General features: G+C 45.9%; 1 protein-coding gene across 1 annotated transcript in view; it reads right to left on the bottom strand.

Moving 5' to 3' along the window:
• ITGA9 (integrin subunit alpha 9) overlaps window positions 1-17,468 on the bottom strand; it is a 323,466-nt gene that overhangs the window by 285,481 nt on the left and 20,517 nt on the right. Inside the window, exon 4 of the mRNA XM_069475539.1 lies at window positions 10,574-10,697. Within this exon, the coding sequence (XP_069331640.1) occupies window positions 10,574-10,697 (124 nt within the window). The remainder of the gene's footprint in view (window positions 1-10,573; window positions 10,698-17,468) is intronic.

Below are 17,468 nucleotides of genomic sequence, written 5' to 3'. Positions count from 1 at the left end.
AGCTGGACAGAACATCAAGAGGCAGTTCTGCAATCCCTGCTCACCCCCTGGCATGACCTTCACTGCCTGTCCTTGAAGACCTGAAAGGAATCACTCGGCCACAGGTAGGATGGCGCCCCGCAGAGACCCAGGCCCACAAGGCTGCAGCAGCATGAAGTCGCTGTGCCTGCGTTCAGGTCCTGCCCTCCTTAGGCAAAGTGCTCTTCGTCTAACAGCTAAATCCCTCTGAAGAACGGATGGGGCAGTCTTCCCAGAAACGTTTCGGTGCGATTGCTGATCAGCCACAGCTTGAGATGCGGGGTCACGTAAAAGTCACCGCAGCCAGCCGAGACCCAGGTTGTGTGCCCAGCCAGCCTACTCCTGTTCGGCAAAAAACAAAAAAAAGCAACACATCCTGCTGGCCTAATGGATATTCGCTAGTCCTGACTGAGAAAGGATCTAAGACAGCACTGTGCAAAGTCAATCAGGTGACACAGCAGGTGAACCGCCACCTCAGGGTACTGCTGTGATGTGGGCCCCGGCCTGGGCTCAGGGCCTTCCCGAGAGACGCTGGCCAGGCACAGCAGACCTTGGGCCACAGGCAGGCGTCTGTGGTTTCCACTCCACTGAGTGCTATTTCTGTGAGCCAGGGACACCACTGTTACTTTAACCTGATTCCTTCTTCAAAATATTAATAATAATATAAAGAAGGCAGGTTGAGGTTCCTCCCTAATCTACCTTCCAAATGTCTGTACACAGGCATTTCTTCCCTGAAATGTACATACATAGGGTTATGCTAACATACTCATATCTAAAAACCTTGGTTAAAAAAAACAAACGTGATTTCGCTTGCCCAGACCTGAAACGCCAGCACAGCGTGTACCACAGAGCTATGGGAAGGGAGGAGGGTGGAGACAGAGACCAGGGGCTGCTTCCCATACACAGCATCCCCAAGACGTCTGGTTGCACCCTCTCCCTCCATTGACAAATCCAGGAAGTGCAGGGTGGAGGGACCCTGGAGGGGGCGGGGTGACCTCTAGTCTCCTGCGTTCCCATGAAGAACTTTTCCTGCACAAACACAAAGGCTGTGAGGCCAGCAGCTGGCTGCTCCCGGCATGTCCACGCAGTCTCCAAATGCCCCCAAGGATGTGGCTCGGCAGAGAGGACTGCAATATGCTAGTTCCTTCTCTGCTAGGAAACAAAACATTTGTCCACCTCAGAGAAGCAAGGGACGAGCAGGCTTTGTCTGACGGCAGCTCACAGACACTGTAACAAACCTAACTCTTACATTTGGGGAAGCTGAACCTGGGATCCAAAAGATGCGGCTGAACAAGGGGACCTGGAAATCACTTGGAGGAGCTAGGACCAGGTTGGAGCCCTCCCTGCCACGGCTGGGTTTGAGTTACTTGGCCTGCTTTACGTACTTTAATTTATTAAGTTGTATGGCTCCTCCATTCTGAAAATGGTAGTATTTTCCTTGGGTTAGCTGCTGGTTTTATTAAACCCTGTCTAAACAGAAGGCAATTCAGAGAGGGAAAAAATACTGGTTTCCAAATGTTCACAACCCACAACTCAATGCTTGGAGCCTACGCTAATGAACTTTAATTCATTCAAGAAACCCACTGATTGGGTGGGGTCACTTCCTGCACTCTTCCCAAAACACTGGGATAAAACAATCCCATGGAAAGATCAAAATTTATATACAGTGTAACATATTCTTCCTAACAATCTCTCTTCCTATTACCCATTGGAAAAAGTTTCATCTTTCAAAGCTAGTCTTTTTAACACATCAATTTTAAAATTATTTTTTTATCAGTCCCCATCTCACTGAGAATCTCCCCTCCTCAAGACACAGTTTCCATGCCAGAGCCCCTGAAGAATGGGAGGGGCCTAGGGAGCCCCACCTTGTCATGTACCATCAATAAAGTTCCCTGTCCTCGGCCAAAAAAAAAAAAAAATTATTTTTTTTATAGTTCCTTAGCTTAGCTATGAAATAAAATAACAGATTAAAAAAAAAAAAGCTTTCCAGTCGTTAATCATTTATGAATTTCACCAAGGAATGGCAAATCTAAACTGATAATTATCCAACAATTTAGGGAACAATACATTTGGGCAGACACATAAAAAGGTTATTTAAACACACAAAAATGAAAAGAGAACAAAATTACCCTCAGTTATGAGAGACCACTGCCTAAATGGAAAAAGAAAAAGTAAATGAACTAAATAGTTAGGTTGGGGAGGAAGGGAGAACATTTTATTAAAATAATTCATGATTAAGTTATGGTGAGCATTAAAAGCAAATTGCATAAAGCCAGAAAATCAGAATTGAGTGAGAGAAAGAGGTTTTAAAAGGAGAAAAGACCTTTAGAGAATGCCTAAAATTTTAATCCTGTCCATTCATTTTATAGATGCTCAGACAGCAAGTGGTTTATTTAAAGCCACACAGCTCGTTAGCCTGAGTGTCAGGACTGAAGAGCAGGGCTCCGGACTGCCAGTCCCGCTGCCACGCCATCGTGCTCCAGAGAGCACATTTCCAGTGAGAAAATTTTTATCCTTCAAAAAAAGTGTTTAACACATAAACGGATAAACAAAATGTGGTATATACATACACTGGAATATTATTCAGCTTTAAAAAGAAAGGAAATTTGGACACATGATACAATTTGGATACACCTTGGGGACATTATGCTAAGTGTAATAAACCAGTCACAAAAGGACACACTGTATGATCCCACTTATATAAAGTACTTAAAGTAGTCAAATTCACAGACAGAGAGTAGAATGGTGGTTGCCACGGGCTGGGGAAGGCAGGGAATGGGGAGTTACTGCTTAACGGGTGCAGAGTTTCAGTTTGGGAAGATAAAATTTCTGGAGATGGGTGGTGGTGATGGTTGCACAACAATGTGAATGTACTTAATGCCACAAACTCTACACTTAAAAGTTGTTAAAATGGTAAACTTATAGTATGTATTTTTTTACAATAAAAAAATCGCCAAAAACAAAGTTGCATAATCTTTAAATAGTTCCTTCCACCCATTTTGCCGACTCCCTACTGCAGACGCAAGCAACCCTACAGGCACATGATAATGCAGGTACCTTAACACACATTGTGTCACGTTTCATCCCTCCAGAAAAAGTGACCTTGAACATGGCAACAGTCACATTTCAGTTAGAACCCCAGCTCAGAACTAAGCAGAACTCAATTTTGTGACTGAAGCTAAAAGACTCATGAAATACCTAACTGGTGCTAACACACAGACAGCCAAACTGCTGTTCAGATATGAAAACCAAATGTTCTGTGTAAGGAAAGACTTAGGACATAGAGCAGATCCACCTCCTGGCTACATTTTATCCAGCTAATGGGTCACATCTGCCTCTGTACCTGCTGGGACTTGTCTATAGTTGTGTCTACAGTTGCAAGACTGCAATAGAACTTCAAAAGTCTATAGTGTGGTGTCCTAAAAATTCATAAAAATAAAATCATGACATTGAGAAAAGCAGGTGGGCCACAGCACCCTAGCAATCACAAAGAAAACCAACATCCCGACAGAACAAGTAGCCACAAAGAAGCCTACTGCAAACTTCAAAGCCAGAAATCCCTCTTCTGCTTAACAAGCCCGTGACCTTCATCAACCTCCCTGAGCCACAGTTTTCTCAACTGTGTAACAGAGATACAAATACTTACCCCAGAATGATGTGATTACTCAGGAAGATCATAAATAAATGTTAAGTGCTTAGCACAACCCCTGGCACCCAGTAGGTGCTCAATAAATGAATGTTAGGTGAATCTGTCAGTTTCTCTGAGAGGAACAAAACCCAAGTCACTCATCACACAGATATGCAATTTTAGGAGACTCATGAAATCTGGACATCTGTAAGGAAATATTAGAAGAGGCACTTTAGATATTCAGTAATTCCACGCCATGCATGGAAACATGTTTGAAGTATAGAATAAATTCTTGCCCAAGATAAAAATTCTTGACTCCAAGGGGAAAGTATGATGGGGCTCAGGCCCCAGAGAGCCACTGCCAGAGACCTCTGACCTCCTCCTCCTTTCAGCCTCCCGGGCTACCCTCCCTTTCTCCCCATCAGATCCCTCCCCATTTTAACCGGCTATAATGCGCAACTGCATCCTCTTTTGTTAAATGTGCTGTATTTACTTAAATGAGATAATGTTTATGAAAGCTCCGTGGAAACCATAAAATTTTATGTAAATGTAGAGGTCTTTATTTAATAAAAATTTATGAGGCTTGTGCTTGAATTTTTAAGTGGATCAACATAGCCTTTTATGGTTCTCTCCAAAACAAAACAAAAACACAACAAAACCCCAATTGCTATTCATTTGTAAATGGTCTTGATTGATTTTTATCCCCTGTGGAGCCGCAGTCTTCAACCTGGGGGGGGGGGGAATCTTCACATCTGAATGGGTGATCTATTTCCTTGCCTAGAAGTAATCACTGTTCTGAGAAATGCAAAAACACATTAGGAATAAAAGGCCAGTCATTCCCTAATAAAGAGAGTGGTACAGAAATCTTTGGATTCAATGGGGCAATTTTAAAGCAGAGTAAAATTTGATAAATTCAGACCCCAAAAATTCCAAATTTAAGATTTAAACATGGCATGAGTTAAACTTTAGATCATCTACAAAAAGAGGGAAGGAGAGCTTACCAAACAAATAAATTGTACAAATACTATCTTCAATGGTATTTACGAAATTATAATCTTGCCAAAGGCTCTTAAAATCATTTTAGTAATAATCAGCTTTCTACCCTCCATTGTCTATTCACTAAAACAGAATCTGTTACACGCCTTCTGAGAACATTTAAGAATGTTATTATATTACTTGAAAATTAATTAGAAACTTCACATTCTCTGATTGAAGGGTATGAACATTCACTCTGAGCTGGGTATTATGTTAAGCACTTTACATACCTCAAATAGCTCTTAAGTAGGTATTAATCTCCCCATTTTACAGGTGAGGACACCAAGTCAGAAGGTAGGAGCACATAGATTCGATCATAGGAGTGAGTAGTAAAGCCAGATTCTGAAAATTTAGGTCTAATATACAATGGTATCATAATTGCCTCTTATATTTCTTTATCAGCGTCTTATCTAGAACACTTTTTGTTAATTTGTCATGCTGCTCCCAAATTATTCCATACTTACAAGGTCTTTCTGTCACAATAAAAAGATGACTTGTTTACAGCCTCACTCCTGCTAAGCTCCAGCGTCTTGCCTCGGTGGGCTCAAGGGCAAAGGATGAAAGAAATCTCTGTGATTGATTTTATCACATGCACTGGCTCAACTTTTGGGAGTCCTAAAATATCACGGCTTGTTTAATTGTGACTGAGGTTTTATAGTGCTTGCACTTTAATTTACAAATAGTTTTCCCCATAGGTCGTCCCACCAAAGCGCTCATTTTCTCACACATTCTGATAAAACCACCCAACATGTGGCAGTAATGATGCTGTTCTTGTATCAGACAAACACAAACCAAACTGCTTGAAGGACATGCTCCGTGAGTTTATTTTCTGTCCGAAATTCATTTTTATTTCTCATTCCCTCTACACTTCCTGGTTCCAGCAGGATATGCTGGTAGCCTTTCCCACCCAACCAGAAACAGGAAGCACCTGAGAAGCCATGAGAAAAATGTCCTTGTGCCAAACCAAAGACCAATTTTTTTTAAAAAATGCAAAAGCTTGAGACCTTTTGGAAAGATGCCCACACATTTAGAGGGTTTCCTCAACCAAATGAACCTTCCAACATTCTGAGGAGAGAACAGCTGGCCCTCATGGAGACCCACGAGGAGGCCACAATTACAGAACAATGGGTGGTCTTTCTGAGCACTTTCACCTGAGTTTTCCCATGCGCTCCTCACAGTAACCCAAAGAGGAAAATGCTGTGGCATTACATCACACTGAGGGGCCAAGCGGCAGGCCTGAGGCCACAGAGGCAGGAGTGTGGAAAAGCAAGCTCCAACCCACAGCCCCACCACGGTCCTCCCACTGCTGTGGAGGAAGCGCATGCAGAGGCCGCAGTTCCCCCTCCCCGGCCCCGTGCCCGCTGCTGGGACCAACAGTGGGTTTCCACCATCCCCTCCTTTCGAGGCCTCAACAGGCGGCAGACTTCGAGCAGGGTTTCAGTTTTTCCAATTGTGACAGGAAATAATCCTGCCTAATGCCACCTTGCACTTGGATGCATGCAGCTCGAGCCCTTGGGGAGAGGGACTCAGAAGTACATGCAGGGAACTTTCTCCCCACACAGCCCTCCCACTTTTAACATACCATGCTCCCCGTCTGTTTCCCTTGTAGATGGGGAGCTGCTTCATAGCTGGGACTATGTCATTCGGGTTTTGTCTATCTGGTGCCTAACGAGTACTTAATATAAGATTAAGTAGACTCTATGCCCAGTGCACAAGTCAGTCACCCTATAGTGCACATTATTGTGTAACATGGTATATTAGCATAAGTGTGCTTAGCCTCTAGTATATTAGCACACAGATGCCAGACACTGTTCTAAGAACCTAGCAGCAATAACTCACTTAATCCTCTTCACAGCCCCTTGAGGGAGGTTAGGCACAGGGAAGTTAAATAACTCATCAGAGGTGACACTGTTAATAGGTGGAAGTGGCAGAGCCATGACATGAAATCTGGCAGTCTGGGTCCAGAGACGGTGCTCTAGCCACCATGCTACTTTGCGTCTCTGTTGTGTGGCACATGAATAACAGACAGGAAAGGAAAACTCAGGCTTAGGCAAGCCATACCACCTCTCTGGACCTCAGTAAAGACAGGAGGCTGGTCTAGGTGACATATGAAAGGTCCTGTCAAACTCTAAAATCTTTCCACTGTGCTTCACCATAACGTGATCCCCCACCTGGGACAGAGGGCTTTTGCATCCCTGAGTTCTTACACATTAAGAGAAAATAATGGCTGTTGTAAGAGCCCATGTACATTGAGTTTAGTCTGCAAAGCAGCAAGGTAGAGATCCCTAAAGCCATTAGAGCACAGGCAAGAGCCCTCTACCTGTGGCCTGTATTCCCACCCACCCAGTCTTCTAGAGAAATATGAGCATCGGCCACTCCTCTCCTCTTACAGGGCCAAGAACTACAGAAACTTTCAGCTTTGTTCTCCACTTTTCTAAGGGGCTACTCTTATGCCCGATTACTCCCCATACCAGCCCTACCCCGCCCCTTATTCCATCCTGGGCCAACGAATGAGTTAGGATATGGACATGTGTATGCCCACAGAGAAGGAGGATTGGCCAGGAGTATAATCATTTTGGTAATTTCTTCACTGGCTCCATTTGGCCGTCACTAAGTCAAGAAAAACCAAAGCAAAGAATGATCCCGGAGGCCTGAGCCCATCCCACAGCTACTGTTGTGGGAGGAATCTGGGTTCCTAAGATGGCACTGTATCAGCCAGCTATTGCTGCATAACAAGCATGAAATCTCCATGGCAAACAATAATGAGCATTTATCTATGCTCATACAACTACAGATCAGCAAGGTTTTGCTGATCTAATTGGGCCTTGGCTGCAGGTTCAGTTCAGGTCTGTCCACATGTCTCTTTTCTGGGACTGATGAGTCACGTGGGTCACGCTGCATGGTCAGGAGCTGCCAGAGGGGTGGCGGGAACACAGGATCCCCGGCGAGGCCCAGGCTGGAGCTCACACACTCCCAGGTGAATGAGGAGCTCGTGGAGCAGACTTGAACAGAAGCTGCCACCCGGCCTGCTACTGATCCCTCAGCCCTCATGGGCTTTCATGTGCCATGCCTGCCAAGCATCGCATCAGAGCCGCCTGCAAAGCGGCAGGGGAAGACAGTCAGGGCCCGGTTTGAGAGCCCTGGCATTGAAAATGGTCACATTCCCCTCACCTCTGATGATATCTCTGGGATAGTTCAGTCACCCTTTCTTGTTTTGTGAGGTTCGTTGATTGCCTTATTTAACTCTCATTTAAATTAGAAACTCCAAAGCACAAACTAACAGAAACTACCATTAACTACTGGGACACAAAATAGTTTGCTGAGTCAAACAAATGTCAAATTCAAAACCCAGCTCTACCAGTTATTGTTTGAGTGACTCTGGACAATTTGCTTCCACTCTGAGACTCAGGTCCCTCCTCTGGAACAGGAGACTGGCAACACAGAAGCCAGCCTTTGGGTGCCCCACCCCTCTGCTCTCAACCCCTACCACTTCTGTGATGTGGCCAGCACAGAACACCTGGCGTTGTCCTGCAAGAGGGGTGAGAGCTGGGGTCTTTTTTTTTTTTTTTTTTTTTTTTTTGTAGAGACAGGGTCTCTGTGATCTCTCTGCATGGGGGCTTTCCCAGCTGACACACACGGCAGGATAGGATGCAGGTATGTAAGGACTCTAGCCTGACCGGCACAGTGGCTCATGCCTATCATCCCAGCATTTTGAGTGGCCAAGACAAGAGGACTGCTTGAGTCCAGGAGTTTGAGACCAGCCTGGGCAACAAACGAGACCCTGTCTGTACCAAAAAACAAGCTGGGCATGGTGATGTTCCCCTGCAGTCCCAACTACTCAGGAGGCTGATGCAGGAAGATCACTTGAGCCCAGGAGTTCGAGGTTGCAATGAGTTATGATCATGCCACTGCACTCCAGCCTGGGCAGCAGAGCAAGATCTTGTCTTTATTTAAAAAAAAAAAATAATAATAATCCCTTGACCCTCAGACAGGACAACTCCAGGTGTGCATTCTGCACTGGGTAGCACATCCTTCCTGGGCTGCCTTCCCTTGCCTTTCTTACTTCCCCACTGTCCCACTGGTGCCATCTAGAATAACCTCCAAAATATACTACTTGTAATCAAACCCAAGTGGAAAAAACTATTTTTCAAGAGTTTTGTGAAGATTAACTGAGGCAGTGTGAAAAGTGCCCAGACCAACACCAGCCTACTGATGATCCCACAATTGCTTAATAAAAAATAACTTAGATGTGCTTGCCACAATGGATACACATACACATGGACATTGGACCCCATCTCCCTCTTCAAGAGCTGTCCTTTTGCTTATGCAGAGGGATCACTGGGGACAGCAAGAGGTCCCTGTTTCACAACACATCATCTCCTGGGAAGACCAAAGTGCCGTCCTACTGCACAACTGGTTTGGGTTCCATGAGCACCACCTCCACCACCCCTGCCGAGTCCTTCACTTCCTCCAGCCCTCTGAGCTACCCAAGCAGCCGTTCCAGGGGTTTTCCCTTTTCTTCCTGGTGAAAAAGGAGGAATAAGCTGGGGCAGTCAGAAGACAGTCTTGACACATTATTTGCATATGTGAAACTAACTATCCCTCCTCTCTTGATTGATATTATCATCTGGTTTTAAGATAAAGTTTGCTTTTCCTCTGACTGGCATAAGTCAGATATAAACAAGGCCAGAGTCCGATTTTCCCACGTAACCCAGCCAGAGCTGATCAAATGCCGATACAGAGGAGGAAAAAAACAAAAAAGGCTCACCCTCACAGGAGAGGGCTTCTACCTCCTGCAGGGAGCCTGCTGGCTCTTCTGTGGGGGCCACCTGAGTCCCCAGAAGGGCCATGAAGGGTCCTCCGTGAAGCAGAAAAATGTAGTGTCCAGACGGCCTTTCTCAGAGCCCTCTTTGGTGGCCATAAAATTTGAAACCTGGGAAAACCCAGGGAGGCCCTAAGGCAAGATGGACAAGAGCTAGTGAGACTTCTCTTCAAACAAATAAATTAGGAGGGGAAATTAAGAAATAAATAGTCCAGCACTTAGAGAAGGAACAGGTTCAGCTCACTCAAAGTTAGGCTAAGAAAACCTGAGAGAATGAGCTATCAAACCAAAGAAAATTACAGTATTTTCTGAATGCTTAGCACTCACATTTGACTGGGCTAAACAGTGATCAACCCAATCGTCCTCGATGCCCAGGCATGGGAAGGTTCCAAGCAGGAAACCTAAGAAGATACAGTTTCCTTCCAAGACCCCACGTGCCACTTGGGGAGGAGCTCTTATAACCGCATTAAGGGTGCACCCAGTTCTCCAGTATCTGCCAGGGTTCCAGGACCACATGAGAAGGGAAGTCAGTCTTCGGATGTCATGAAATGACTGCCTGGGGTGTGAAGTTTCTGTCTAGCTGCTGCTTTATGAATCCCAGGTCACCTCTTCCCCCGCCTCAGGACACCTGTCCATGGTGCAGCCAGGAGCTGTACCGGAGCTAATGATGGACTGGGAGCTGCATGGGGCTGTAGAGATCATCTGGGACAACCCCTGAATATTCAGAAGAGGAAACTGAGGTCCAGAGGGAGAAAGTAAGTCTCCCAAGCCCACACAGCATCTGGCAGTGCCAGGAAACCAAGGGATCTGTTTGGTCACTTGGCTGAGGCTTGGTGAATTTCGGTCTCCGGGACTTCATAGAGCATGGTCAACACCATGGACTCTGAGGCAAAGGTCTGAAAGGCTGGGCAGGGCCTCAGGTGCACGGAGAGGCCATGTGGGGGCAGATGGTGCTGCCTTCTCGTTAGCATTTGGAAAGCTGGGGGAAACATGCAGGTGGTGGCACGGAGAAGGGAAGGCGTTTAGGGCAAGAGGTAGGTAGGGGCTGAGGGGAGTCAGTCCAGGCTCACCTTCATAGCAAGGGATCAGCGTCCTGCCTTTGGCCTGGAGGTTGGATGGGATGATATAGCAGAAGCCATGGGGCAGGATGTGGTCTGTTTCATAGTAGATGTTCTTCCAGCGGTGGGCACAGGCCTACAGGGACAGAGAAGGGTGGAGAACAGGATAGTCGGCCCCGAAAGGTCACAAAGCAGACCCCTGGCAGTGCCAGGTGGTTTTCTCTGTGGGGAGACAAAGGAACAGAGGGGCCAGGGAGCTACACCTTCACACCAGGCATCCTCTGAAACCTGCATGAACAAGAACAGGCCCCTGGGAGGCAACCAGGAGGAGACAGACAATAAACAAACATATCAACAAATGAAAACTATAGCTAGTACTGGGAAGAAATGGTTATGGAACAGAGAGTCTGAGAGCAGGAAGGATGGTTTCCACCAGAGGTCAGGGAAGGCCTAAAGCACAGGAAAGCACTACCCACACTGAGCACACAGGAAGAGAGCTCCAGCGGGATAGAATAGCAGGTGCAAAAGACACAAAGTGAGAAAGCCTCAGAGGTTCAAGGAAAGAGACACTGGTGCGGCTGGTCTGAAGTGACCACGGTGATAGGGAGACACGGTCAGAGAGGGGGCCGGGGGTCAGGCCCCAGAGGGCCACAGGAGCAACTGTGACTTCAGCGGACACGCAGTGGGAAGCTCGTGTCGAGGCTTGAACAGATAAGTTGTGGGATCCCATTTACAGTTTGGAAAGGTAATTTGGCTGCCCTGTGGAGACTGCAGGTGTGGAAATTAATACCCAGGTGAGAGATGGCGCTGGACTGCACCAGGAGGGGCACTGGAGATGGGCCAAGGGCGTGGCTTCAGGATGCACCCAGAGATAGAGCTAGCGGGCCCCAGGGAACAGCCAGATGCCGGAGAGCAGGAAAGGAGGAACTGCCGATATTCGACTGTGTTTTTACCTACAGAAATGCACCTACAACATGCATCTCATTAACTAGAAGTAAATGTTTGTGGATGGTTCTTTTTTTGATGTAAATTTACATATCACAAAATGCACAAATCTCAAATGTATCATTTAACGAGCTTTAACAAATGTGCGTCCCCATGTCATCAAACCCCTAGCAAGACATAGAACATTTTCATCTCACCAGTTCCCTTATGCCAGGGAGTGTCTGGTTTTGACTGGTCAGGGAAAGCTCTCTGAGGAGAGACCCGAGGAAGTAAGGGAGTAGCTGGGGGAGACCTAAGGACAGAGGGTCTTAGGGTGGGTGAGTAGCTGGCAGGTGTGAGGAGATGAGGCCGTCAGGGACAGACATATCCTTTGGCCGGCTTTTGCGAGCAGCCTCTCAGCGCTGGGGTCACACCTATGCGAGGTGCTGCGAGGCAGGGCAGTTCTTGCCAACAGACCTGGACCCGGTGCCAGCAGCTGGAACGTAGACCTGGCTCGTCCTTCTGCCCCACCGAACGTGCCCCGGCCTCTGGCTTGGACGTGACAGTGGCCCCAGTTTGCGTGCGTGTCTCCATACATCCAGATGCCACCACAACACTGATGAGGGGCCGACCTGCTCACTTGGGGGCACACACCCTGCCCAGCCACTTCTCCTGGGCACTCACCACTCACCTCTGTCATTGGTTCACTTCACTCTGACCGATGGATGCATTTTCTTAAAATGCCATATTTTAAATAATCAGTTTTCCTAACATCTTGGTTTGTTTCCTTCAAACACAGTGTTTCTCTAGGTCATAACACTCAGAGTTCTTATGGTCTCCCTTTGACCTCTTCTGCAAGCCTGCAAGGTGGGCACAGGTGACTTAGAATTACGGTTTTCTGTTCGGGAACACTGAGTATCAGATAGTGCTCTGCCTAAGTGGCAAAGGTCAGTAAATGCTGCAAACAGGACTGGACCCCATGGATTCTGAGTCTTCCTTATCTCACTATAAAGTATTTTCTATCTTAAAACTTCTCATTCCTGCCTCAGAAGCCATCAAAATCCACCCACACCCCTGAGGCAGGCCTGATGGCTGTTTACTGTCCTTACAGCTCCGCCCCATCCCCCACCCCACCCCGGGACGCCTGAAATAACCACGCCGGGGTCTAGTGGGATACCCAAGGTCACCATGTGGGTAAGGGGGCTCCCTGAGGTCACTCCATGATAAGATCACTGCCTTCTAAGCCCTCTGCTCTTCATCCTTCCAGCCAACTGTCACCAGGGCCCCTGACAAGGCCACTCTCTGCCCTACAGCAAAGAGGACACACTCGGAACGACTCTCAAAGCCTCAGCTTGCCCACACTCCACCTCTCGCCCTGTGACATCAAACTACAGAAAGCAATCCACGTTATTCCTTCGACTGCAACACATCTTCATTCCCACTTGGTACTGTTCTGTGCTAAAATAGTACATTTCTGAATAGACTGCAACAATATGGGACAAGGAACTACAAAAACATCACTAAGCAGATAATCACTCCATACTGCCAAGTAATTGATTTTTTTTTTTTAAGTTCTGACTCAATTCTGATGGTTTGCCAAACTGAATTGCTTATTTTCATCTAATTTGTGGATAAATTAGTTCTATTTTAGTTTATGGACTCAGCAAAGCCCTGGGCTTGGAGAGCTGACCGTGTTTTATCATGTTTCTAAGTCGAAGGGAGGGTGAAAAGAGCCTGCCAGCCAGCTGCACACTGACACTTATGAGGCAGGACTTGCTACATCTCACATCTAGGTTATTGTCTCCTCATTTTTTTAAGTGCCAAAAACTACTTAAGAAGTGATCTTGGAGAATTCCTAGAAGATTCAAATATTGCATTTCACAGTAAACTAATTTAAAGCATTCTAGGAGGTCAGAGATCAAAGTGTCAAACGCAGGATCCACATAGGAAAATAATGAAAAGTCTCTCTGAATATAAATTACAGAAAGAAGAGACTATGTTTATAGCCCTGATTATCATTATATATACACGCATTTCAATCTGACCCCTACATAAAAAGATAAAATTCTTAAGAACTGTCTCCAAAGCATTAGCAACTCCATCAATCTCTCCAGATGAGTTCTGTTGTGAGGGAGGGATGAAGAGAGCTGGGAAGATTAAGAAAAGAAGAACATTCTCTGGAAACAGCAAGACCTACTCAAACTCAGATCTCAAATAATCATAAGAAAAGGGGAGGAGGGCCTAGCACCACTCCAAATCTTAGAATTTGATATATTTCAAGTTATAAGGATTGTTTTCCCTCTCAAAAGAAGAAAAAAGAGAAAGAAAATGAACATTTTATTTGAAAGGCCTTTTTTTGTTGTATAGAAACAGCTGATCCTTTGGTGTATGGGGGGCTGTGCTGGGCTCTCAGGGCTGCTCAGCCACAGAGGCACGTCAGCCCCTCCCCACCTCTCCTCCACGTGCACCTGCCATACAGACATGGCCAGAGCCTCCATCACACTTCCAAGTCCAGAGCTCACAGCCACCGCCAGGTCAGGGCTCCTGAGAATGCCGGGCGGTGGGAACAGGATCAGAGTGATTCTGTGATGCCACAAGACTTCCCCCAAGAAGCTCCCCAGCTAAGGGAGGAGGGAGCTGCCAGGCTGGCACCAGGAAGGGGCTTCTGGGGTGCTGAGAATGTTGTTCTGAGGATGCTCACCTCGTGAAAATTCATCGAGGTGTACACTAATGATTTCTGCACTTTTTTACATGTGTGTTAGATAGCTCAATAAAAAGTTCACTGAAAAAAAAAAGTCAGGAAACAGAGCAACAGAAGTAAATGCAAAAATGTACCCTGTGGCTTTGAAAAAAATGGACAGATGGGAAGCGGTGAACAGATAGGGACAGCCCTGATGTTTAGAACGGAAACGGCAGAGAGCTAGAACCAGAGAACGTTGCTTCCACCCAAAGAGAATCTAGCAACTTAAATTATTTGTTGTCTGAGCCTTGGCAACTCTGATGAAAAGGACAGACATCAGACTCGAAAGTTTTGAGTTGCCCTCCAAGGTCTGAGAGTGCCTATGCTGGGTTTGTGCAGTGGCTGTTTTGAGAAGTGATTTTTCCCTCTATTTCTCAAAACATCTTCACACTGTGAGTTCAGGGTGAGACTGAGAGAAGGGAAGGAGCTTGCCTCTAATCCTGATGCTGTGCTTACACCTGGTATCATTTGTTCCTGGGGAAAATCTGGAAGGTACCACAATGCCCTTGGAGCCAAGACGGGTGGGTACTAAGCCAAGGTCAGCCCGCCAGGCCCGCCTGACAACCCGGGTCTTGCCAGAGCTGGTTGCTGGGTCTGTGGCCCAGATGATGCCATTTGTCATCAAGACACTTCACTCTCTGTCACAGCTTTCAAATTCTCCATCTGTTCTTTACTTTGAAATCAGCACCAGATGCCACTTTCAAAAAAGCCACCCTACCTCTCCCTCTTCAAACTCAACCTTGGAATCCAATATTGTGCTCCTTTGGGATACAGGTCTCTTGCCTACACGCACCCCGGGCACCTCGCAAGTTCTCAAAATGTGTCTGAACAACACACATCTTCCCTATCATTAATTTAAAAATAAAATTTGCCTTCCAAAAAGATTTGACAGGTAGAACCCAGACATTAAAGAAAAAGCAAATGGATATGAAGCCTCCAAACTGTAAATATAGACTAGGTGGCCACTCGTACCTTGTTTCATTCGTCACTTCCAAGGGCATTTTACAGCACTGTGCCTGGTGCTCCCATCAACCACTTAGAACCAGGCGCCAAGAAAAGATGACAACCAATCTGGTTTCTAACTCTTAAATTGACACTCGGTCCCTAGGTTATTCAAAAACACTTTTAGACACCATTCCTTAGAGAGATGTCCTCTGAGCACTGAAAGTGAAAGTGGGCAGATTTGGTCTCTGTCCCCAAGTGGCTTCCATAAAAGAGGACACATATATACAAAACAAATTATACACACAGTATAAGGTAACAATATGATGTTGAATTCCTAATGACACAAAAGACACTAAGCTTGTTCCATACCGCACACAACAGGCTTTGTGGAAGAGACAGAGCCTAAACTGGGGAAAAAAGAATGACCCAGACGGAAGCAGGCAGGGAATAGGGGACTTAGGAAAAGCCATTCCTAGCAAGACCACATGTGTGCAAAAAGCCATAAGGGATAATCAACAACAAAAAAAAAACAAACAATCCAATTTAAAAATGGTCAAAGGGCTTAAACATTTCTCCAAAGAATACATACAAATGGCAAACAAACAGATGAAAAGATGCTCAAATCGCTAGTCATCAGGGAAATGCAAATCAAAACCACAGATTACCACCTTGTGCCATCAGGATGGCCACCATAAAAAAAGAAAAAGGAAAATAACAGATATTTACAAAACGTGAAGCAACTGAAGCCCTTGTGCACTGCTGGTGGGAATATAAAATGGTACAGCCACTTGGGAAAACAGTATGGAGGTTTGTCAAAAAATTAAAAATAGAACTACCAATGATCCAGTAATCTCACTTCTGAGTATATACTCAAAAGTATTAAAACAGGACCTCAAAGGGATATTTGTACACATGTTTATAGAAGCATTATTTACAACAGCCAAGAGACAAAAGCAACCTAAATGTCCATCGATGAATAAAGAAAATGCGGTACATATACAATGAAATATTCAGCCTTTCAAAAAGGAAATCCTGTCATATGTTACAACATTGATAAACCTTGAGGACATGATGCTAAGTGAAATAAGCCAATCACAAAAGGACAAACACTGCATGATTCCACTTAGAGATCTAAAGTAGTCAGACTCTTAGAAACAGAAATAGAATGGTAGGGGCCAGGGACCAGGAAGAGAGGGAACTAGGGAGTTGTTGTTCAATGGATATAGAGTTTCAGTTTTGCAAGATAAAGTTCTAGGGATTTGTAGCACAACAATGTGCACATTGTTACTACTACACTTAAAAATGGTTAAGATGGTAAATTTCATATGTTTTTGGCCACAACTGGAAAACTAAAAAAGATACAAGAAAAGCAGATTCTGCCAGATGCCCCTCTCTGTCCATCACCCATACAGTTTACTGAATGGATAACGCAATAATTATATAAAACAAAAATAAACAGCCCTGTGTGCAACTGGTTGGACAGGATTATCCGTAGCACCATTATCCACAAATGCTCCAGCTCTGCCTTCTTGACTTCCTTTGCTAACTCTTCCCTGTGGCCCTCCTGCTAGTCACGTTCCCAGAGATGGCCTCTTCTTGATACTGCTTTGCAGGAATGCAGAACCTTTTGTCTTGCCCCTCTGGAAACAAGTTCTCATCCACACAGAGGTTATCCTTCCATGAGGAGAGGAGATATTTTCACAGGAGCAAATTCTGGCTCTAGGCTCAACACCCTTAAGAGCATCTTGTGCTGGGCTGCCACCAGGCCACCGCCTCCTCTCTGTTTGTTCTGGATCTGGACCTCAGGCCACTCTTTGATTTATAGATGGGTCAGCTCCTTCCCTTTCTTTCCCCAGAATGGCAGACAAGAGTTCTGGCCCCTCTGGGACCAAGTCATCCAGTCAGCGCCAGGCCACCGTGCCTGGGGGAATCCAGGGGCTTGGAGAGGGTCCAGGGCTGGCCACAACAGCGATGAAAAGACTGGAAATCAAGGCAAACAGTGGGCTTGGGGAGCCTCAACAGAACCTACAATGACACTGGCGACAATATCCAGCTGCTTCCTCCCTCTCCTGAGGGCCCAGCAAGGGGGAGATGCTTAATTGTGCTGAGGACAGTAGAATTCAGATTAACAGCTCCTGCCACAAAGAAGTTTAACACAAAAGTGAGCTCCTCAGAGAGGGGACAGAAACACTTTGCCCAGACCCTTACGGAAAACCTGTTTCCCCTGGGACAAAATACTCACGAACCCTCAGCTTTACAGCATGTGGCCCAAAGGAAGCCCACATAAGTAGCAGCTAG

Source organism: Eulemur rufifrons, chromosome 7, assembly GCF_041146395.1.
Source record: "Eulemur rufifrons isolate Redbay chromosome 7, OSU_ERuf_1, whole genome shotgun sequence".
Taxonomy (NCBI): domain Eukaryota; kingdom Metazoa; phylum Chordata; class Mammalia; order Primates; family Lemuridae; genus Eulemur; species Eulemur rufifrons.
Note: the sequence above shows the minus strand (reverse complement) of the source record. Positions and strands in the feature narration are given on the sequence as shown.